At 37.2% G+C, this 24,933-nt stretch overlaps 1 protein-coding gene across 7 annotated transcripts in view; it reads left to right on the top strand.

Moving 5' to 3' along the window:
* The window catches only part of GJC1 (gap junction protein gamma 1), a 27,455-nt gene extending 2,522 nt beyond the window's left edge, over window positions 1–24,933 (top strand). For 4 of the 7 annotated variants that reach the window (XM_081116070.1, XM_081116069.1, XM_081116071.1 and 1 more), the window contains exons 2-3: window positions 18,243–18,315; window positions 19,239–24,933. In XM_081116070.1, coding sequence (XP_080972196.1) covers window positions 19,259–20,449 — 1,191 coding nt within the window. In that variant the 5' untranslated portion in view covers window positions 18,243–18,315; window positions 19,239–19,258 and the 3' untranslated portion in view covers window positions 20,450–24,933. Of the gene's footprint in view, window positions 1–15,395; window positions 15,409–18,242; window positions 18,316–19,238 lie in introns of those variants that run through there. The other 3 variants (XM_081116075.1, XM_081116074.1, XM_081116073.1) reach the window with 3 other exon arrangements.

The raw sequence follows: 24,933 nt of genomic DNA, 5'->3' as shown, positions 1-24,933 counted from the left end.
ACATTTCTTGAACATAACAATCTTATAAATGCTGTTACCCCTTAATAATTATTTTTTACTCTTATTTCATATTTATATAAATTAGCCAAAGGAAGGGATACAGGGTCTATCTCTGATTAGCCCCCCAGGCTCACTTATCAATTTTGTAGTTGGCATCCTAGAATACAAAATACATAATTAAAATCCAGAGCCACAGTCTCTTAATAAATGCCTAGTTTGTTCCATGCCTAAATAAGTGTAAAGTGATAGGTTCCAGCATGGTTTTTTTTAAATTTGAAGTTTATTCACATTTCAAAATAAATGAGATGTGTTCAGATTATTATTAATCTGGATAGTTAAGTGCAACTGGGTGTCTAATTCTTATTTCTGAACTCATGCTTTTCTTGTAGCGTAGAATCATGCATGGCTCCAATCCAAAATATCTGATGCAGAGTTAGTCAAGGAAAGGATGAGCTTACTTCTTTTGCTTTTGTAGACCATTCTTTTGAGAATACATATGAGAAGATAGATTTTAGCTGATATCATTAATCTGAAACTTAGACATAGAAACAGTTTTGAACTGTTAATATCAACTGAGTGCCAACAATTGTTTTTCAAGCATACTGCTGCAACTGATGAGTTTAGTTTGTGTGGATGTGAGAACCTATTCTGTTAAGTCTGAGAGCATTGCTATTTTATGCAACTCTCAAGAGTGAATGACCAGACAGTATTGACATATATCCTTGAGTTTTGCAGATACCGCACTGACTGACAGCACTTGGGTTTATCATTCAGACCTGTGGAATGTGTTGCCCCAACCCTCCCCCCCCAAGACAAGGATGAGATCTCTTTGTACATAGCATTCTATTTCTAAAGAAATGAAGTGTTCTGTGGAATGAGTAGAGCCCTCATTTGAAGCTTGTTCTTTGAGGCTATATTGCTGTAACGCCAGCACATTTTCGACAGAAGTGTTCTGGTGCCCACACATCATTCAGTGAACCTTTATTTTTCTTTTTCAGTCAAGTACTGTTAGGCACTAAACTAGATGCTGAAGATTCAAAGATAAATACTATGTGATTTTTGCTTTGAAAATGCTTATAGTTTAACATGCTAAAAAGGTTTAACAGTCTGGAAATTGTCTAAAATCTTCCAAATAAAAGAAATACGTAGTATTTCAGAGTAAGTTTTGACGTTTTGTCACTATAAAATGGAATAAAATGCACACATCCCTGTTCTTATCCTCTCATCTCTAAACTGTATTCAAATCTCATAGTTACAAAGATTATTTTTATCTACATCTTTGTAGAACTTAGCAGTTTTGACTGAATTTGATGTTACTTTGCATTGTAACATTTCTTTTGGGACTGTTCAGAGTAAAGTAGATCTGGACTCTGTCTATTTTTAGGGAATTCTCTTTGACTCATTCTTGGACCTTGGTTTCCTCGTTACCCATCCAGAGTGGGTGTTTATTTTGATTCAAAGATTTCCCTCCTGAAATACTCTGTTCTCTTGGGTTATGATTTTCCCTCCTTGCTCTCTGGGTGTTCCTTCAGGCTTTCCCCCCCTGCTCTTCTATCAGATCTTTAATTGTTCTTTCTCAAGTCTGGGTTCTTAGTCTTCCTCTCTTCCCACTCTAGTCTTATCTATTCTGTGGCTTCAGTTACTGTATATATTTTGAATATGCCCCAATTTTTATCTGTAGTTCAGATCCTTTTTCTCATCCCAGCTGTCCGTTCAGCATCTCTGCTTAGGTACTCAGTACTTTGAATTAAGTTGCCCGGACTTGATCTTGGCTGCAAACCTAGACCTTCTTCACTGTAGCCTGTTTTATTAAGTGGCTCTGTCAACAACTTACTGAGGCCAGACTCTTGCCATTTCTCTCCACCTCTAGTCTCTCCATCCTAGTCTAGGCTACCATTTCCTAAGTCTGTTATAGTCAATTCTAAGTGTTTTTCTTGTTCATGCTTGTAAAAAGAGAAAAAGTAATATGAAATGTTTAGGACATAAGTGAAATAAGCCAGGCAGAGAAAGACAAACATCACATGATCTCGCTTATTTGTGGAATCTAAAGAATTTAATAAACTGATGAACAGAATAGATTCAATGACATGGAAGCATAGATCAGACTGACGAGTGTCAGAAGGATGGAGGAGGGTGGGTGGGTGGAGGGGGAGAGAGTAACCAAAGAATTTATATGCATATTTGCACAACCCAAGGACACGGACAATGATGGGGAGAGGGATTGAGGAGGGGGATGGGACGGGGTGGAATGGATCATTGGGGAGAAAAAGGGACATCTGTAATATTTTAAACAAAAATAAAATAAAAATAAAAATGTTTAGGACAGAAAAACAATAATACTACAGTAAATACTTACATACCTACCTTGCTGCTTAAGAAATAAAATATTACCAGTACAGTTGAAGTCTTCTGTGTTTCCCTACCTGATTGCATGGTCCCCGCCACCTCCATTTTAGGCTTTTTTAAATCAGAGGTTGTCAACTTTATTCCCTTACATTTCTTTTTACTTTTACTATTATGTATATTTCTCAAGTCATATACAACACATTCTCACTTAATGTCATTAACAGGTTCTGGGAAACTATAACTTTAAGCAAAACAATGTATAATGAAACCAATTTTACCATAGGCTAATTGATATAAACAAGAGTTAAGTTCCTACAGCATATTTCTGGTCACAGAAACATCACCAAACTTCTAAATAAAGACCCAAAACACTTGTAATATTAAACATTGAAATAAATATGAGCTATACATACATTTAAGAAACAGTAATAAGAACATAAGACAATTATTTTCATCTTCCAACCTGCTTATTCCACTTATTCCAGTTCAGTGTCGAGGGTGACCTGAGTCTATACCAAAGCTCTAGGCAGGCCCCACCCTGGACCAGGATGACCTTCCATCACAGAACATTTACACCATGCCCCCCCCCCACTCACTCAGACTGGGACATTTTACTTTTTCAATTTATCTTTATTGTTGAAAGTATTACAGACTTCCCCCTCTTTCCCCCATTGATCCCCTCTGCCCTGCACCCCTCCCCCCAAGCCTTCACCACACTGTCATCTGTGACTATGGGTTATGCATATATGCATATGTTTTTAGGTTACTCTCCCCCACCCACCCACCCCACCTTCCCTCTGAGATTCATCAGTCTTTTCCATGCTTCCATGCCTCTGGATCTATTTTGTTCATCAGTTGGTTTTGTTCATTAGATTCCACATATGAGTAAGATCATGTGATAATTGTCTTTCTCTGACTGGCTTATTTTGTTTAGCATAATACTCTCCAGGTCTCACCATGCTATCTCATAGGGTAAGGGATCCTTCATTTTTACAGCTGCATAGTATTCCATGGTGTAATTGTCCAAGAAGATGCTTGATATGATTTCAATCTCCTTGAACTTGTAGAGACTTGTTTTGTGTCCTAACATGTGGTCTGTCTTTGAGAATGTCCCATGTGCACTTGAGGAGAATGCCCATTCTGCAGCTTTGGGGTGAAATGTTCTGTTTGAAGAAATAATGTCAAATCCATCTGGTGCATCATTTAGAATCACTGTGTCCTTGATTTTTTGTCTGGAGGATCTACCCAGTAAAGTTAGTGGGGTATTAAAATCCCCTACTATGACTGTATTGCTGTCAGTCTCACCTTTAAGTCCTCCAGAAGTTTGTTGGGTTTTTTTCTTCTCAGCCTGTGAGTCTTTTGTTCTGAGGAGTGGGTCTCTTGTATACAGCATATATTTGGGTCTTGTTTTCTTTTTTTTTAAGAAATAGTTTGGGGTTTTTTGCTTTTGTTTTTTAATATATCTTCATTGATTTCAGAAAGAGGAAGGGAGAGAGAAACATCAATGATGGAAGAATCATCATTGATAGGCTGCCTCCTGCACGCCCCTCACTGGGGATTGAGCCTGCAACCTGGGCATGTGCCCTGACCAGGAATCAAACCTTGATCTCCTGTATCCTGGGTCAGTGCTCAACCACTGAACATTGACCAGCTGGGCTGGGTCTTATTTTATCATTCATCTACCCTCTGTCCTTTGATTGGAGCATTTAATCCATTTATCTTTAAGGTTATTATTGATAAGTACTTATCTAGTGCCATTTTATTTCTTTATGCCTATGTTTCTTGCTCTCTCTATTTCAACTTCTTATTACATTAACATTTAACATTTCTTGCAGTGCTGGTTTGATGGTGATTAACTCCTTTAGCCTTTTTTTGGTCTGGGAAGCTCTTTATTTCACCATCTATTTCGAATGAAAGCCTTGCTGGATAGAGTATTCTTGGTTTCAGATACTTGTTTTACATTACCTTGAATACTTCATGTCATTCCCTTCTGGCCTGTAGAGTTTCTAAATGAGAAATCAGCTGACAGCCTTATGGGAACTCCTTTGTAGGTAATAGATTGCTTTTTTCTTGCTGCCTTTAAGATTCTCTCTTTGTCTTGAATTTTTGGCATTTTAATTATGATATATCTGGGCATGGGCCTCTTTGGGATCTTCTTGCTTGGTACTCTCTGTGCCCCCTGAACTTGTATGACTTTTTCCTTCACTAGGTTAGGGAAGTTTTCTGCCATTATTATTATTATTATTATTATTATTATTATTTTAAATATATCTTTATTGATTTCAGAGAGAGGAAAGGAGAGAGAGAGAGAGATAGAAACATCAATGATGAGAGAGTCATTGATCGGCTGCCTCTTGCATGCCCCCAACTGGGGATGGAGCCCGCAGCCCGGGCATGTGCCCTGACTGGGAATCGAACCCTGATCACCTGGATCCTAGGTCGATGCTCAACCGCTGAGCCACGCCCGGCTGGGCTCTGCCATTATTTTTTCAAACAGGTTCTCTAACCCTTGCTTGCTTTTTACATCTGTGGGCATTCTTATAATGCGAATATTGTTAGGTTTCATGTTGTCCCACAGCTCCCTTAAACTGTCCTGTTTTTCAGTTGTTTTTTCTTTTGGTTCTCTGATTGATTTTTTTTTCTTCTACCCTGTCTTCTAATTCTTTGATCCAATCCTCAGCTTCCCCTCATCTGCTGTTTATTGCTTCCGATGTTTTTTTTTTATTTCTACTATATCATTCTTAACTTCCTTCAGAGTTCCCATTTCTTTTCTCATGCTGTTGAGCATCCTTATGATCAGTATTCTGAACTCTATATCTGATAGATTGCTTATCTCCATTTCATTTAGCTCTTCTTATAGAGAATTCTTTTGTTGTCTCATTTAGGGCATGTTTTTTTATCTCCTCATTTTAGCTTCCTGTTTGGATTTGTTTCTGTGTATTTGATAGATCTGCTAGAACTCCAGTCTTTTGGATGGTATCTGGTGCACACCAATGTCAGATGCTATTTGTGACTGGCCTTGAGTACCCTGTCTGAAGTTTTCCATACTCCACAGCTTGTGGTTCCCTCTGCTGGGGCAGGGCGTATTTGGACAGGACCAAGATAAGCACCAAGGTCTGCTTTTCCAAGACCTGGGTCCAGAAGCAAATCAGGCAAAGGTTCAAAGCACCCAGAGGCTGATTGTCATTAGTTACTTAATGAACCTCAAGCTGTAGAAACTCTACAGGGTGGGGCGAAAGGTTTTCCAACAGGATGGGACAATTGCTTCTACCCCAGGCACAAGCAGTCATTATGTGGTCTTCACTTTTCCTCCTTGGTGATGAGGGTGCTCTCCAGCTCGTCTTCAGTTGCAGTTGATTATTCCAGATGGTTTTTCTTTATTTTAGTTATAATTCCAGTTTGGTCCTGGGAGAGTGTCAGTATAGCTTCTACTCAATCTGCCGCCATCTTGGAATCCATTAAACAATTATATATTTCAAGGAAATATTGGGTATATTACTTTTCTGTGTTGCTCTTATACCATTTTAGAATGAGTCTCTAAAGAAATGAGAAGAGCAGCATTATGATACTAAGTTGCTATATAAGATATCATGTCATAGTACTGCTATCTTTTGGTATATCATTACAAATTAAGAATTACACTGTAGACTTACCATTTATATTTTAATCTGGAGTAGAATTTTATATGAGTTCTATTCTGGACCCCCTTATGCAAGGAGGTGTGATAACTATGAGATAACACTTTTCTGTGTTATATCTGCTACTTAACTAGGTCTTTATGAATGTATGTAAGTATTATGAAATTTGTACCCTGGCCTACTTTTAAATTTCTCTCGGGGCTTTTGCTGCACAGTAAAGCTTTGCCAACTCCATTATTACGTGTTTATTGTAGAATATACTAAAAAGCAAATAGAAGAGAAATTGTCCATAAGCCATTGTTAATGGTGTATTTCTTTTACTCAGGTGTATTATTTTATTGGGTGTGTTTTTTTTTGTTTGCTTGTTTTTGTCTTTTTACTACATATGAGCATTTTCCCACATAATGAACTATTCTTTTAAAACAGGTCGCAAGTTGGCAGACTTTATTCAGCCGGTAAGATCTCTAGCTCAGTATTATTTAAATGTTTTTTCCTGTTCGTTGTCAACTTGAAAAATAAAGGAGATAGGTAGGAGTGTAAGCTGATACAACCCTATACATCCCTATGGGTAGCAGTTCTGCTTCTAGGTATGCAACAGAAATGCATACATATGTTCACCAGAAAACATATGTGGAATATTCATAGTAGCATTATTCATAATTATCCCAAACTGGAAACTGCTCAAATACCAATCAGCAGTGAATAGATAAACTGTGATATATTCACAGAATGGCAATACAATAAAGCAAATGAACAGACTAGAACTAAATGTAACAGGATTGGTGACTCTCAACAGATGTTGAACAAAAGAAGTCAGACACAAAAGAGTATATTTTTTATGATTCCAATATAAGAGTCTATTCTTTATGATTCTATTTATATAAAGTTCAAGGACAGGTTAAACCAATGGGTCTCAGTGTGGTGTGATACTGTTCCCCAAGGGGCATTTGGCAACTTCTAGAGACATTTTTAGTTGTTACAACTGGAAGAGGCCAGGGATGCTGTAAAACATCCTACATTACATAGGACAGTCTCCCACAAGGAAGAACTATACAAAATGTCAACATACCAAAGTTGGCCCTGGGATAAACTAATCTATGCTGTTAGAGGTACGGGTGGTGGTTTCTTTTGGATATGAAGGGGCATAATTGTGGCTCTAAGTGGTTAATAATATTATGTTCTTTATTTCAGTGCTGGTTACATGGGTGTGTTCAGTTTGTGAAAATACATTGAGCTGTACACTTATATTTGTGCACATTTCTGTAGGTATTTTAGACTTTGATAGAAAATTTACCAGAAAAATCAGCCTTCACGTAAAAATCCAGGTTGAAGTTCTTTCAGAAATCCTTTTGAAAGATATGACAGTTTGTTAACTCCCACAACTGTAGCCAATAAGCAGTAGACCCCGTTAGTTGGTGCTTATTTTTTCCAGGCCCCATTTTCCTGTTTCAGTTACATACTATATCACCTTTATTGAGATTTACTTCAGACCATATAGTTCACCTATTTAAAGTATACAATTCAGTGTTTTTAGTATTCCAAAGGGTTGTGTAGCCATCACCACAACCTAATTTTAGAATATTTTTGTTCCCCCGGAAAGAGGTTTAATACCTTTTAACAGTCATTCCTTATTACCCCCATCCCTAGGTAACCACTCATCTACATTTTGTCTCTGTATAATTATAGACATTTGAATTTTGTGATCTCTATTCTAAAATAAGATTTATAATGCTTGTACATTATTTTATCATACAGGTTATATAATAAGTTATGTAAAATTATTTTATTGGGCATTTATTTAGGATAAGTTATTACATAGGCAATTATTGATCAAAGGATATAAACATTTCTAAAGTTCCTGATAACTGTCACCACAATACCTTCCAGAAAGATTGTACCAGACCATCCTTGCCATTAGTGTATGACAGTGCTTTTTTTTTTTTTAAACTTTGTATTGTGAACCTAGTAATATTGGAATTATACATTTATTTTTATTTTGTCATAGATATATTTGTTTTCCTAGACTGATCATTGTTCAGACAGTTGGTTTGACTTAAGCTTAGTTTTGGAAAAGTATGCCAATATTGTTGTGTTTTTGATTTTTTTTTTAAGTATATCTTTATTGGTTTCAGAGAGAGGAAAGGAGAGGGAGAGAGAGAGTTGAAACATCGATGATAAGTCATCGTTGATCAGCTGCCTTCTGCATGACCCCCACTGGGGATCAAGCCCAAAACCCAGGCATGTGCCCTGACCAGGAATCTAATGGAGGTCGTCTGGATCCTAGGTTGATGCTCAACCGCTGAGCCACGCTTGGCTGGGCTGTTGTGGTTTTTTTTTTACATGAAGACAGTACCACTTACGGTGCATCATTATCTCGGGTTCCCCATATTTCTCCAGCTGGTTCCTGATGGTTCTTATATTCAAATAGGATGGCTTTTTGCCAGCACAAATTGACACTTCAACTCACAATAGTGTATTCTATTTCCTTATTGGTTAATAGAGCCAAGATTTCAAACTACTTTTTTTCCGTTAGGTTTTATAATTTGATTCACAATAAAGTATATTTTGTGTTTCCAAATATTGTCCATAGCCAAGAGCTCTTTTGAAAAACAAGTTGTTTTCATGTTTGTAATACATAAATTACTGTTTGCTAGTTAGCTGCCATAATGCTTTTGCTTAGAAATTGTCACTAGCTAGTTATTAAACATCTATTATCGCTCATGCAGAATTAACTTCCACTTAAAATGTTCCAGTTAAACAAAACTTCATTGTAAACCCTTTAATTGATTCCTTGTCTCGGCATATAAAGCAGTCTCATTCAGGAGTGTGAGTCACTAGCACCATTCTTAGAGGATTGCTCAGCTCATGATCTAGGAGGCCCAGATAGTTAATACTTTAGAATCATGATGAGTCAATATTGAGACTTTTTAGTCCAACCACAGATTTCCTGGGATGACTGTTTGGGAAATGCCTTCTTGGAAATTTGACATCTTACTGTTGTTTAATTTCACTGCCACTACTTCAGTTATTTCCACATACATAATTTGTTGTTTGCTCCATGAATTTTACTCTGCCTGGAGTGATTTTCATCAAATGTTAATAGAAGCGACCTTAGAAATCATCTAATCTGATATTCTCAACTTATTTCACAAATGAAAAAAATGGAAGTACTCCTGCAGCACATGTTTAGAATCTTTTGGCCCCTAGTTTAGTGCTTGCTCTGTTTGTTTCACAGACTTCGAAGTTAGAAATCCCTTTCTTTGAATATTAATTTTAGTTGATCCTGGATTTTTTTCTTATTTAGAAAAGAAGTTAAGATTTTTAAAATATGTTCTACCTATTGTAGGTTTTAGGTTTGTCATTTTTTAAATTAGAAATTAAAACTTGGCTCTGACTCATTTGGACTTGGTTGTTGCATTTGCAAAACATTTAGAATAACACTACTTATTTAGAAAATTTTAATTTCCTGATTATTATAGTTTAGTGAGCCTTAAAAATTGGCAGTGGGCAAGTTATGGGTTTTTTTAGTTGATCTGAAACCCTTGGGATTTGTGTGTTTTTTTTTAACATGAGTCTATTCGACTTTTCCAAACATACATATGAAAGTGGTATTTTTGGATTGGAAAAAATGAATCAGATAAACTGGAAACTAAAGCATTTCCCTATAGAGTCACTATGCTATAAAATATGTTTAAACTTTAACAGATGATTTCAGATACCTTCCTCTAGTCTTGTGTTGCATAGCATATATAATTATACATTAAAAATACCTCTTGCCTTGCCGGGCATGGCTCAGCGGTTGAGCATCAACCTAGGATCCAGGAGATCTCAGTTCGATTCCCGGTCAGGGTACATGCCCTGGTTGCAATTCAGTCCCCAGTCGGGGGTGTGCAGGAGGCAGCCGATCAGTGACTCTCTCGTCATTGATGTTTCTCTCTCTCTCTCTCTCTCTTCCTTTCTCTGAAATCAATAAAGATCTTTAAAAAAATAATTAAAAAATAATTAAAATACCTCTTGAATTCAACTGTTTTTAGAAGGTGTAAATTTTCTATAAACTACTAGATTGCTGTTTTTAAAAAATATGTTTTCATTGATTTTGTTAGAGAGAGAGTAAGGGAGAGGGGGAGAGAGAGAAACTTCGATGAGAGAGAAACATTCATCAGCTGCCTCCTGTATGCTCCCTACTGGGGATCGAGCCTGCAATCCGAGCATGTGTTCTCACCGGGAATCAACCAGTCGCCTCTTGGTGCATGGGATGATGCTCAACCAATTGAGCCACACTGGCCAGGGCTAAACTGCTAGTTTGCAAGCTTCTTAATGGTGGGTAAATACTAATTGTGTGAATGAATTTTCGTGTAAAACTTTTATTTATTTATTTTTTTTATTGTAAATTATGCATAACATAAAATTTACCATTTTTAAGTATATAGTTTTTGGCATTAAGTACATTTACATTGTTGTGCAACCATCACCACCATTCATCTCCAGAACTTCTTTACCTTCCCTAATGAAACTGTACCCATTAAACACTAACTCCCCATTGCTCCCAGCACCATATAAGTAGAATCATATATTTGTCCTTTCATGACTACCTTCTTTCATTTAGCGTAATGTCTTCAAGATTCATCCATGTTGTAGCATGTGTCAGAATTTGCTTCCTTATAAGGCTGGATAATAATCCATTGTATGTATATATTTTGTTTATCTGTTCATCTGTCATTGGACATTTGGGTTGCTTCAAAATTTTGGCTATTGTGAATAATGCTGCTGTGACATGGGTGTATAAATATATGTTTAGTGTCCCTGCTTTTGTTTCTTTTGAGTATATATCCAGAAATAGAATTGCTGGGTCATATGGTAATTCTATATTTAATATTTTAAGGAAATCGTAACCATACAAGGTTGTACCATTTTACATTCCCATCAGCAGTGCACAGCAAGGATTCCAATTTTCTTGTCACCTCTTTCTCTCTCTTAAATATATATATATTTTAAACATATCTTTATTGATTTCAGAGAGAGGAAAGGAGGGGGGAAAGAGAGAGATAGAAACATCAATGATGAGAGAGTCATTGATCTGCTGCCTAGCCTGCACCCCGGGCATGTGCCCTGACCAGGAATCGAACCCCGATCTCCTGGATCCTAGGTTGGTGCTCAACCGCTGAGCCATGCCTGGCCAGGCTCTCTCTCAAATATTAATGTGGGTTTTTTATTTGTATTCTCCAATAATTGATAGTCTAAAACTTCTTGTAATTTAAGTTCAAATTAACTCAAGCCTTGTTTCTTAAAAAATATATTAAAGCCATTGGTGAGGGAGTAAGGAAACCAGCATACTTATACTCTGATAGTGGAAATATAAATAGTTAATAGCTTTTTGGAGGGGTAATTTGGTAATACATTTCAACAGCTTTAGAATTTTTGGAGAGATAATGGGCAGAGTTGACCTTTTCTTAATACACACAAAATTTTTTCACAATTCATACAACTGTTGACTCAGCAATTCTTTTAGAAATTTATTCTAAATCTATTTGGGGATATAAGTTATAAGTATTCTAGGAAATCATTGTGAATAACCGAAATGTCTAACCATAGGTGGGTTAAATTTGATTCAGTGGTCCTGGGAGTGGGAGTTGGGTAAGTAGGACCTGGGAATTGACATTTGACACGCACTCTGGATAATTTTGATGAAGGTGGTCTGTGAACCACATTTGAGGAACATTTACTTATCATTGCTTTTACGTGCTTTAATTTCGGATTCCATGGTGTGCTAAGGCTCTCTGCAAACTGGTCTTTGACTTCCCTGTTCAGCCTTCTCTACAACTACTTCCCAAACATTCTCCATTATGTTCCAGGCTAAGAGCCTTCCTATGCAACTTTTCACTCAGACCATTTTCTCCATCTGCCTTGCGTCTACTTCCCACCCCAGCTCTGCCTGGTGAAATCATACCCATCCATCAGAGACCCACTTGTCTTCTGCAGTAAGCTCTATACTTTCCCCCCACAGCTTTATGGAGGTATAATTAACAGCTTATGTTTTTTAATTCATAAGAATTAGTCTTTCCCCGTCTCTTGAGTATTTTCACATTCTGTACTTTTATCCCATTCATTGTATTCCTCCCTGAAGTCTGATTGTAGTAGTGAACATGTTTTATATTTTCTGCTTCCTACAGATTCATTCAGATTTTCTGTTTAATATAGCACACATTCATTGAATGCTTTTTTGTGTCCTAGGCAGTATAGTAGGTGCTAGAGGCTCAAAGAATCTTAAAAAACGTGGACTTTCCCCTCAAGGAACATATTTCAGCAGGAGAAGCCAATACTAGGGGAAGTCCTGATATTGGTGGAATGAAAAGTTATTATGGGCTTTCTGGGGAGATTAATTGAGGAGGTCAAGGACACTTGAACTGACCTTTGGGCTAGATCTTAAAGAATGAAAGTTTTTCCAGGCAGGAGGTAATGGAAAGATGTTTTAAAGTAGGAAAAAAAATCAATGAGCAGATATTCAAATTTATGAAATCACTCAGTGAATAGTTGTTCTAGGTGCCAGGGATACAAAAACAGTCCTTGCTTAAATTCTATTGGGGTCACCGATAATGAACACATTAACAAATAAATGTGTTAGATAATGTTAAGTTTTCTGAAGGAAAAAGGCAGGGTAAGGGTATAGAGAGTGATGGAGGGATGTTACTGTGGGTAGGTGGTCAGGGAAGGCCTCACTACAGGAGGTGCACCTAAAGAGAAGAATAAAGAAGGGAGGGAGCAAACCATGAAGATGTTCAGGAGAAGTGGGTTTAATGGAAGGAAATAATTGCATATGTGAAAAAATATAGTGTCAGTTGGTGTACCTATGATATTTAAAATTTTGGAATAAAAGATGAACATTTGAAATAAAATAATTAAAACAAAGTTATTTTAACTTTAAAAAATTTACAAGAGGATTTTTTTTAATCCTCACCTGAGGATATGTTTTATATTGATTTTTAGAGAGGAAGGAAGGGAGGGAGGGAGAGAGAGAAACATCGATGAGAGAGAGAAACATCGATCATTTGCCTTCCGAATGCACTCCTACACATCGGGGCTCCCAGTACACTTGAGGTGACAAGGCAGAAAAATGCAAGACCACTGGTAGTAATGGGAATAATGGTGTTTGCCTTGAGGTCAGGCATAGCTCTGAGCACCTCATATGTATACTATCTGTGTATAACCCCTTTAACAAATATTAACATCTCAGGTGTGCCCTGAACTGAATTTACAAACTTCTCTAGTCCCTGTTTTCTGTCTTTCTTTTTTTAAATTTTTTTTGTTTTGTTAATCATCACCTGAGGATATTTTTTCCATTGCCTTTTCAGAGAAAGTGGGAGGGAGGGGAAAGGGAAGGGGGGAGAGAAACAGATGTGAGAGCCACATTGACTGGTTGCTTTTCCCACACATGCCCCATCTGGGGGCAGGGAGCAAACTCTCGACCCCTCAGTGCAAGGGCTGACACTGTAACTACTGAGCAACACTAGCCAGGGCTCTAGTCCCTATTTTCAATTCCTAAATAAGTTATCCTTCTTAGTTAAATCATTTTTGTTAAAAGACACCATTTTTCTTTTTTGATTCTTCCCACCCAACTACTAAGAAACTGTGGTTCTATTGGGTTTTGAAATTTTCAGTTCTAATTCTACATATAAGATCTTAAAGTCTGAAATTTCTCCCTTTGATCTTTGCAAGTTTAGTTTATTATTTAGTTTAATTCTCATCCCAAATAATGGGATAAGGTCTACTCTTCTATGTTCACATGGAACCTGTACATAGCAAACTTGCTCCGGAATCTGGGCTCTTAACCACCAGTAAAGAATTACACTACAGATGGAAATATGTACAGGCTGATCTCAGATTCTGGCTTCACCTCTTAATAACTGGATGATCTTGGGCAAATTTTAGAAACTTTCTGGACCTCATTTCTTCAATTTTAAAGTGGATCTAATTAGCCCTCGCGGGGTAGCTCAGTTGGTTAGGGCGTCTTCCTGATATGCCAAGGTTGCAGGTTTGAGCCCCGATCAGGGCACACACAGGAGTCAACCAATGAATGCATAAATAAGTGGAACAACAAATTGATGTTTCTCTCTCTCTTTAAAAAATAAGTAAATAAAAATAAAATGGATCTAATTATGTAATTTACCTCCTGAGATAATCTAAATAATATGCTTTACATTTAATCTTCAGAAATCCAATGAGTTCTGTTTTACAGAAAAATGCAGTAACTTTTACTTGATCCTGTTAGGATGTAACTGATAGAAAAGTCTTCAAATATAAAGAATTTGGAAGGGAATTACATAATTTATTACCATGTTGATGCCAACTAATTTTTTAGTTCTATTTTTTAGTGCAAGACAGGGCAGATATGTAACTTTTGTTATTTGGAAAATAGGCTAAAAATAGCACATTTGGTTTCTGTCCAATAAATGTTATATAAGCAAACATGATTTTCTTCAGTATGTTTTGTGTGTATCTTTTTGAATTATGGGCTACAGTGAATTGCAGTATTATTTATTTAAAAAGCCACCCTACTTGAATTATCAGGGGGATCACTTTGTAAATTATATAATTGTCTAGCCTCTATACTATATACCTGAAACTAACATAAAATAATATTGAATGTAAACTGTAATTGAAAAATAAAAATTTAAAAATATATTTATAAGAGATTTTTTAAAAGCCATCCTTGAAAGAATAACTTTTCCATCTTTTAATTTATTCAAGAAATTGACTGATGTGACTATATAAAAATAAAATTTGAAGGAAAACAGTCAAATGAGGTGTTTATATTAAATGTCAAATAGTTAATGTCTGTACTATATTAAGATTACATTCTGCAGATAAATGGGCAAAAGGATAGAACAAGTCCACAAAGGGGAGAATGTGGAGGATGTGTATCCTGTTGGATTAAAAACGTACAAATTTACATAATTTTGAAGTACCACTTTGCATCTAGTACAGTAGCATAACAGACTGCTGATGAGGTTGAGGTGAAATTGTAATCATTTATTCCAGGCATTGTAAATTGCTAGGACCTTTATTGACAGTCAAGTAACAGTACAAAGCAAGAACCATGCTGATTTACATTTCTTGGACCTAATAATATCACTTCCTAGAATTTGTCTGTAGATAAATTCAACCAAAGCTTAAAGAATATATTCAAGAAGATAATAAGTATAAAAATATATATAAGTCAGTTGGGGCTTTCCTAAACATTTGGGTGTTTGGCACTCATTCCCCCAGCTCTCACCAGCACCTATCACATGTTCCCACATTCGTTTTCCATTCATAGAAGGAATATTGAAATGGTTTTTATTTTTTCATGAGAGCAATTTATAGGTTAATTGCATGCTCTTCTCTCCCTGCTCTATAACAAGTCTGTTTGGGAGCCAGAGAAGACTATGTCCTGAATCTTAGGTTTCTGATAACAAAGCAAAAAAAAAAAAGTTCTGTACACTAGTGGAGCAAGAACACAAGGAGACCACACTTGGCAGTGACACATTCCACTTAGAAATGTTAATTCCAGAACCCACCATTCTCATTCAGTCTCTTCTCCCCTCTTTTTTTAAAATACATTTTTTATTGATTTTTAGAAAGAGGAAGGGAGAGAAACATCGGTCAGTTGCCTCCTGCATGCCCCCTACCGGGGATCGAGCCCAAAACCCCGACCAGGAATTGAACCAGCACCCTCTTGGTGCATGGGTCAATGCATTGCTAATCCACTGAGCCACACCAACTGGGCTTTTCCTCTCTGTCTCCCTCTCACCCTCCTTTCACTTTTCTCCATCCTGTTGGAATAATATTCTCTATTTACACCATTCTCTTAATGTTTGCAAGGAGCAGAAAGGTAAGAGTATCAGAGAAAAACCTACTGATGCCACAGGAGATAGAAACAGTGTTGATGCTGCCACTTTGGTTAGGAAGCCCATGGTTATTTTATTTTATTTAATTAATTAATTAATTTTTAAAATCTTCACCGAGGGTATTTTTTCCATTGCTTTTCAGAGAGAGAGTAGAAGGGGGAGGGGGGGAGAGAAACATCGATGTGAGAGAGAAACACATTGATTGGTTGTCTCCTGCACTCACCCCAACTTGGGCCTGGGATCGAGCCTGCAACCAGGGTAGATGCCCTTGGCCAGAATCAAACCTGGGACCCGTCAGTCAGCAGGCCAATGCTCTAACCACTGAACCAAACCGGCTACGAGCAGCTCAGGATTATTTTAGAAAGAAAATTGTCCATTGTCCACTTTGTGTTGTAACTCAGTTACTAAACACATCATTTATACTCAAGATGTGGATATAAGGTGCTGTGGCACTTATGAATGCCTGTGGAAAATCAGACTCTAGGGTTCAGCATTTTCTAGGCCTACAGCATAACCAGTATACAATGTGTACTTCTGGGAGTGGTTAGATGGCTGCTTTATAACTTATATAAACCTTGAAGAGCTTATCACCAATTTTTCCTTTCCCCCTAAATGTTAGATTATTGTATGAGATGCTGAACTGTTAAGAAATTCTTTCATAGCAATAATTATTTTAAAAGATATCTTTGGTATGGATGGAAGTGTAGAGGATGAGTTTTCTAAGCAAGAAACAATTGCACTTTTATGACCTTGGCATATTGGAACAAATAGAATTTCAGACTCAGGGGAAATGCTTTAGATGTGGTATTTGGGGAAAATCTGAGTCTGAATTTGTGAATGTGAATAATTATGGAGTTCTGTGTTGGAAACCTAATTTACGTCACCATTTGTCGATTGCATATTATTTTTGTTTTGTGGTTTTATATCTTATGTATTCAGTGAGAGGAGAAGTGGTGAGCTCAGTTGGACATCAGGGCTGGAAATGGGAGTTGTGCTTGAAGTCCTATGATGAGATCTTTGTATGGTCAGATATCTGTATGTAAATCTTGATACTTATATGTTATGTAGGTGACTGCACTTTTATATATATATATATATATATCTTTATTGACTTCAGAGATAGGAAGGGATAGGGAGGGAGAGAGAGAGAGAAAGAGACAGAGAAACATCAATTATGAGAGTCATTGACCGGCTGCCTCCTGCATGCCCCGGACTGGGGATTGAGCCCACAACCCGGGCATGTGCCCTGACTGGGAATCAAACTGTGATCTGGATCCTAGGTTGATACTCAACCGCTGAGCCACACTCGGCTGGGCTGCCTGCACTTTTTTTCCTCTTTCTCACTGGGCTCTTGAAAATTTTGAAAATGTTCTGGGTTTTTCTGTATTTAACCCCCCACAAAAATATTTTTAAGTTACTATGAACACATAACAGTCAGGAATTGTTTAAATTTTATTTATTAATAAGTGAACAAAGTTGGCACTTAATGGATGAATCTTGGCCAGAGTTGGCAAAACTTGATCGTGAGCAATAATTTGTCTTGGATTTTTTTGTTGTTGTTAATCCTCACCAGAGGATGTTTTTTCTGTTGATTTTCAGAAAAGTAGAAGAGAGGGAAGGAGGGGGAGAAGAGAGAGAGGGAGAAAAACATTGATGTGAGAGAGAGACGTTGATTGGTTGCCTTCCACGCAAGACCCCAGTCTGGGCCAGGGATGGAACCTGCAACCCAGCTACGTGCCCTTGACTGAGACTTGAACCCGAGACCCTTCAGTGTGGGGGCTGACGCTATAACCATTGAGCCATGCTGGCCAGGGCCTGGATTTTTTTTTTTTTTTTTTTAAACTACAATACAGATGCAGCTGTTTTCTAGCAGTTGAGTCTGTAAATCACCTCCTGTAGGACACGGGTGTCCCAGTGACTGAGAGCCAGCTGTTGGGTGTTTTAACTAAACAGCTTGCTCCTAGTTGGCTGCTCAAGTCCCAGTGAGAAGTACTGACTGCTCCAGGGATAGAGCGGGAGTAGAGCATGCAGGGTGAGGATTTTCGCAAGGCCTTCAGTGGTGCAGTTTAAATTTGTTGGGATTTTTCTGCTTTGGTTTTTTTCCTATAGGTACCCAACTTCATCTACTTCAGGTTTTCATGAATGACTCATCTTCCTGTCATATTTTGTTAGACTACAATAACTGAAAGCTTTTTGGGTCACTGCTATGAAATTTCTCCTACCACATGTATTAGGAGGAGAAAGCAGTAATATTCACACTGAAGCCTCTTTCCATCTCATGCTGATTGATTGTTTCTTCCTGAAAATGACATTTTAGTGATGCATTGTTTTCTGTGGAAGGAAGCCTATGACCTCTTTTTTTTTCCCTTTCCAGAGGGGATCTGGAAAAGTTGTAAGCACATCATTTCTCTAAGAAAATTTTGGATAGCAGAAGTTCTGGATAACAGGTAAAGTATATTTAAGCTTCTTTGATGATGCTGATAGTCACCTATAATCTGCAGAAGTAAACTGGCAGAGGGAAGAAGAGAAGGAGAAAAGCTAGGTGTACTTAGTGTCAGAGGTAGCATTAGGGATTTTATATATATTACCTTATCTAGATAATTTTTACCAAGATTCTGGGCATAGTTCTAAGAATCTCAGAATAAAACTATCCTTCAAAGTGCTGTTTTAAATGGATTTGCCTATTGATTGGATTTAATGTCCTCACAATTCAGTTTGCAGACATGTTTTAACATTCACTAGAAACATAATACAGAAACATAATACAGAATCCTAGCAAGAGAGTGTTTTCCTAGTTCCTTTCTGTCTTGTTTTAGTTCTTGATCATTGCCAATTATTTGCAGCCATACTATCTTTTAAATTATTTTTAATACTTTGTCACCAGGTGTGAAATTTAAGATTCCTAATAAGGTACTTCATAATGAAGTCTAGCCCAGGTATCTCCATTATGTTCTCATTGGTAGTCTTATCATGCCTGGACCAAATAGTTTTCTTATTTCTTATCTATATCTCACAGAGCTCTGAAGGCCTTATGAAATAATAATATATGTAAAGAATCCAGTATACTGTGTCTGAGAAATACATCTGAAATTATAGCTATAATTTTACCTTTTAAACTAGAGAAGACATGAAAGCAAATCAGACTTTCTAGTTTGGTGGCGCAAACAAGTGCTCATAGACTGAGGTGAATTGTCCTACTGGAGGGTAATAGAACGAGATGCTTCTTATTTTAACAATCATTCTAGTATGAGCCTTGAAGTTAGATTTCAAGTATGCAGAAAATAGTTCCTAGAGATATCAGTAAAAATTTAAATTACTAAGATTTTAATATTTGCTGATTTTTCCTTTGTTATTTTTCCATTTTTATCAGGGCATACCAGTTCAATCACCATGAGTTGGAGCTTCCTGACTCGCCTGCTAGAGGAGATCCACAACCATTCCACATTTGTGGGGAAGATCTGGCTCACTGTCTTGATTGTCTTCCGGATTGTTCTTACAGCTGTAGGAGGAGAGTCCATCTATTACGACGAGCAAAGCAAATTTGTCTGCAACACAGAGCAGCCAGGCTGCGAGAATGTCTGCTATGATGCCTTTGCACCCCTCTCCCATGTGCGCTTCTGGGTGTTCCAGATCATCCTGGTGGCAACCCCCTCAGTGATGTACCTGGGCTACGCCATTCATAAGATTGCCAAAATGGAGCATGGTGAAGCAGACAAGAAGGCAGCTCGGAGCAAACCCTATGCAATGCGTTGGAAACAGCACCGGGCTCTGGAAGAAACAGAAGAGGACCATGAAGAGGATCCCATGATGTATCCAGAAGTGGAATTAGAAAGTGAAAAAGAAAATAAAGAGCAAAACCAACCTAAACCCAAGCATGATGGCCGACGGCGGATTCGGGAAGATGGTCTCATGAAAATCTATGTGCTGCAGTTGCTGGCAAGGACCGTATTTGAGGTGGGTTTTCTGATAGGGCAGTATTTTCTGTATGGCTTCCAAGTCCACCCATCTTATGTGTGTAGTAGAATTCCTTGCCCTCATAAGATAGACTGCTTTATTTCTAGACCCACTGAAAAGACCATCTTCCTCCTGATAATGTATGGTGTTACAGGCCTTTGCCTATTGCTTAACATTTGGGAGATGCTCCATTTAGGGTTTGGGACAATTCGAGACTCACTAAACAGTAAAAGGAGAGAACTGGAAGACCCGGGTGTTTATAATTATCCTTTCACTTGGAATACACCATCTGCTCCCCCTGGCTATAACATTGCCGTCAAACCAGATCAAATCCAGTACACGGAACTGTCCAATGCTAAGATCGCCTACAAGCAAAACAAGGCCAACATTGCCCAGGAACAACAGTACGGCAGCCATGAGGAGCACCTCCCAGCTGACTTGGAGACTCTGCAGCGGGAGATCAGAATGGCTCAGGAACGCTTGGACCTAGCAATCCAGGCCTACAATCACCAAAACAACCCCCATGTTCCCAGGGAAAAAAAAGCCAAAGGGGGGTCTAAAGCTGGGTCCAACAAAAGCAGTACGAGTAGCAAATCAGGGAATGGGAAGACCTCCGTCTGGATTTAATCTTGGCTGGGCTTGAAACTTGTGCTTTTCATAGTTTATGGTAAGCAACGGCTCACTGAATAATGACTTCCATTGAGTAAACATTTGGCTCTGGTTATCTTCAGGGATGCTGTTGGCTTGTGATCCAAGCTCGGGGGACTCTGAAGGCGGCAGGGCTGGGACAGAGGAAAAAGAAGGGAAACATAGTGTTCCTGGGCACATGTTCCAGCAATAATACAGTTGTAGAACTTTACATTCGTGTCTTCCAGATCTGGAAAAGAACAGATATATTTAAATCATTCTTGTTGAACAATTTTTGTATGTACAGTATTATGGTACCTTTTTTTTTTTTTTTTTTTTTTTTTAGTATGAGAACTTCTTTTGTACTTGTATATTGGACCACTGTAGTTATACTTTTATATTAAAGGGGAAAAAAATCCTAAGGTAATGCCTATTAGGCTAGTGTTATTACTTTGTTCAGCAAATTCTACCATGGGTTTAAAGTTTTAATAGATGCTACACCTAATAAAAGTGCCTCTCATATTGCAGGGATGATTTCAAATATATAAGAAGGAGGAAGAATCAATTTTCAGTCTTAGAAAGAAAGTCCACAGTAGAAGAAGGTTGAGATCTTCTGGTCTTTACTTGAGAAATCTGAATATCATTCGTGTGCCCAGAGTTGTAGTTGAAAACTATTTGTATTTTCCAAGGAGATACATAATTCACTGCAGGATTCCTTTAAATATCAGCATTGCCAGTATATGCTTTGATGGTGTGTATATAATTTAAGTTCTTTCAAAAGGCTGATACTCCCCAGTTCTGTAGCAGTGTGGAGACTTTGTTAAAGTTGTTACTGAGGTTCCTCTCCACAAAGCAAAGCAATGCCTGGAAAATGAGAGCCCTGATAGGATGTTTAGTTGTGGACCTGTCTGATTTGCCTTAAATCTCTATCCAGAAACCTGCCTCTCTAGTTTAAGAAACCAGTGATGGATATTTTCTTTATATGTTAACATTAGAAATACAGATATTCCCCTGTAAGCTAAGAATACTCAAAGCTGCTTGTGCTGCATATGGTGGAAGGCCTGAATCCAAATTCGTTATTTTTTATAATTTACTGTGGAACTTTCATAATTCACATACTTCTGCCTGGAAGATCAGTCAGACCAGGGATTTTATCTGTAAATAGACCTGAAGAGAATTTCAGTATTTATTCCCTACAGACATATTAGTAGGCATATCTGTTGGTCAGTGATAAACATTAATGTTCACGTAGCACTCATATTTTATAGTAGTTTATTGTCGTTTCCAGTCTCGTGTTACGTTGGGGAGCTTTGCTCTCCCGTCCTGTTCACATCATTTGTTTTATAGTTTATGAGCTTCTGAGTAAGAGCTTGGTAAAGAGTTAAAGGAAGGGACTTTTGCTTCACCAGGCAGTATTTCATTTTGGGCATCTCACTCTTCTCCAAAAAGGAAGCTATCACAAGCCACCTCTGACTCTGAAATTCCAAAAGTAGTATTTTTTTATGTTTTAATTTTAAAATGAAATCCAAGAACAGCAGTGCTGTTCTTTTTCTTTTTTCTTTGTTCTCCCTTGCATTTCTCCCGCTCCCACCCCCAAACAAAAGAAACTCAGTAGAAAATTTAAGCTTATTTTCTAGCCATGCATTTACCTTTATTTTGCTTTTTTTTTTTAATTTATAAATTTTGACCTGAGAAATTCCTCAGGATCTCTAAATATCTTAAGCAAAAAGTAAGTTCAGGTGAGACTGAAGGGGAAATTTCAGAAAAGTATACATGTATGTATCCTGGATAATTAATAGACATGCACAGTTTCCTTCAAACCAAATGTTTAATAAGGAAATTAAAATAATTATTCTAAGAAAACAGGCAAGATTTTAAATACCTAAGCCTAGCTAAGATAAAGAATTATCAATTCTTGTGTCACTAGAGCTTCGAGCAGATTTCTTAATTGAAGGACAGAAAATACACATACATCACATCCGTCTCTTCAGAGCCTGAAGAAGAACAACATGGCTTTGCCAGCAGAAAGGTTGGGGATTTGAGAGTGATGGAGAGGGAAGGAATGCCAGGCAGACGTTCGGCGCCAGAAGCATCCACTCAGTATCTACAAATGGTGCCCCTGGTGTTTCATCTTGGCTTGTTCTGGTGAGACTGTTACCTTTTGTGTCTGGATAATTCTTCACCTTCTTAAAGTATGTAGAAAAATATTCTAAGTCACTTCATGTGCATACATGTTTAAAAACCTATTTTTATTCTGTCACTAAAGTTTTAATTATGGCATGGGTTTCTCTCACTGCTTTCTTAGTATATTTCTTTCAGTCTTTGAACATAAGAATTTGCCAAAGCCATTTTCCCCCAGTGATATCTGTGAGCCTACATTAAGAAAATGTCCCTGTCAGTGTCTAGGTTAACCATTGATTGGTCTACATTGAATGTATAAAAATACCATTCCAGCTATTGTTCTGGAGCTTGCAGGCATTTGTATAAAAAGCCTGTCAGCATTTTTTTCTTGTCAAAATTATATTCCTTTGAATTGCCATGTAAGACATGCTCTGTGATAGGATATTTGCTTCTCTAGATAGAAGTTGGGCGTTTAGTTCTTCACATACGAGAGTCAGGATATGATCATGTTTATATACCTTAGCATACTGTTGGATTTATTTAGATGTGGTGTGTCCTTTGCTCATCTTCCTTAAAATCTATTATTCAGAGAGATTTGTAAAAGGATCAGGCTTTTTTCTTAGTTCAAATCTGATGGGAGAATTAGGTAACATTTTCCCCTAAAGAAATGTTAATGTTCGTTTTGTGGCTTTGAGTTTGCTTGATGACTTAGTTTTGCCTGTTTCGATATTTCATTTAAAACCACAAGTGTGTTATTGCATTCGAAGTCAGTTTTCCTGGGGATTTTCCGTGACTAATATCTAATGTCTATAGAATTACTTCGATAAAAATGAACTTTTGTCTTTTGAAATGTTTCTAAAGGTTAGGACTCCTACATGTCCTTCAGAAGGACACCTATATCTTTAAAGAGAAAAAAAAATCGTCATTAGGTACCTTAATTCTGTCATTTCTTCTTGGTATGAAATTAGGCAATTCACTTTACTTTTCCAAGTTTCAGGAGCCACTTACCTCTCAAAAGTGATATGAAGTAGTTAGATTGAGCCTATGGTAAAAGGTATTAAAAGACCAACTATTATTATTGGTCATTTGTCTGAACTTGGAGCTTAAAAAAAAAAAGTTGAGAGAACTGTGATGGTAGTAAGATGTCCTTCAGTGCTCTTACCACAGGAATCAATGATGGCTTAAAAATACTTAAGTTGCTCTAAGCAATTTATACCAAGAATGGAAGAAACCGTTATTCCCATTAGTTATACCTATGCGTAACCCTTAAGCTTATGAATGTCCATCTTTATGCTTTCTCTCTCATTTAAGAGACTGTATACATCTAAAAATACCATCTATAGTTTATGATAAATTTTTGGCCAGCCAGGCAAATATGTTATACTTGAACCTACTTTAAGAAACACCTTTCTGTAAAGGGAATGTCTTTCCTGACTAAAGAAAAGTACCTAAAGTCAAAGATACCGACGCAGCTGCTGGTCATTTTAATAGGAAGGTTCCAGGTATTCAGTTAATTTTATCATTATAAAATCATGTAATCTCATGAAGAGTCTTACCACCTGAAAATAATTAAAGCCCCTGAACCTATACAGCACAGAGTTTGGAAACAAATTGCAACTCAACTATATACCATAAATCTAATAATTCACAGTCACCATCAAATATTAGGGTCATTAGGTTGAATTGCATACTTGTCACTCATTCTGGCCACACATCATGGAGAGTTTAAAATATTTTATATGTTGCTAATGCAGTTGTGTTTTTGAATAATGATTTAAGTCAGTTTGGGTCGTGCACATTCTATGTTAATAATCATACTTTTTAAAGAAGCAATACATAGAATTCCAAAATCCAGGAGTTCAAACAAAAAAAAAGCCCTACTCCCATGCAAAATCTCTACAGAAATAGAAGAGTTCTGCATTTCAGGGTTGGCTTGTTGAATCAGCAAAAACATTTAGCTGTATGCTTCCAAGATTGGAAATCTTTTTCTTTATTGTACTCTCAATTGTGTTTTCTTTAATAAATCTCTTACAGAAGTCTCTACCTCAGGCACTAAGTGTTAGATATGGTTAGGATATTAATACTGAAAACTTAGCTAGGACTTCCAACTTTTTAAGATATTTAAATGTAAACAACTATTAACCAGCAATCTAATGTCATGTGGTGTGCAGTTTGGATATTGTATGAACAGCTAAGGATTACCCATTCTAGTGCCAAAGATCACTTGTTGCTAATTTTGTTTTGTACAGTTGATGTAAAATTTTATGGTTAGAGACAGACTCTGTGCTCAGGGCCTTGTCTCTAGAAAGATTTCTTTCAGTTTTGAATGTTTTGTCAGTTCCAAATACAGTTTAGAAGATTCA

This window comes from Miniopterus schreibersii, assembly GCF_964146895.1.
Source record: "Miniopterus schreibersii genome assembly, chromosome: 16".
Lineage (NCBI taxonomy): Eukaryota > Metazoa > Chordata > Mammalia > Chiroptera > Miniopteridae > Miniopterus > Miniopterus schreibersii.
The sequence above is the reverse complement of the archived record's forward strand: the minus strand, read 5'-3'. Positions and strand labels throughout refer to the sequence as shown.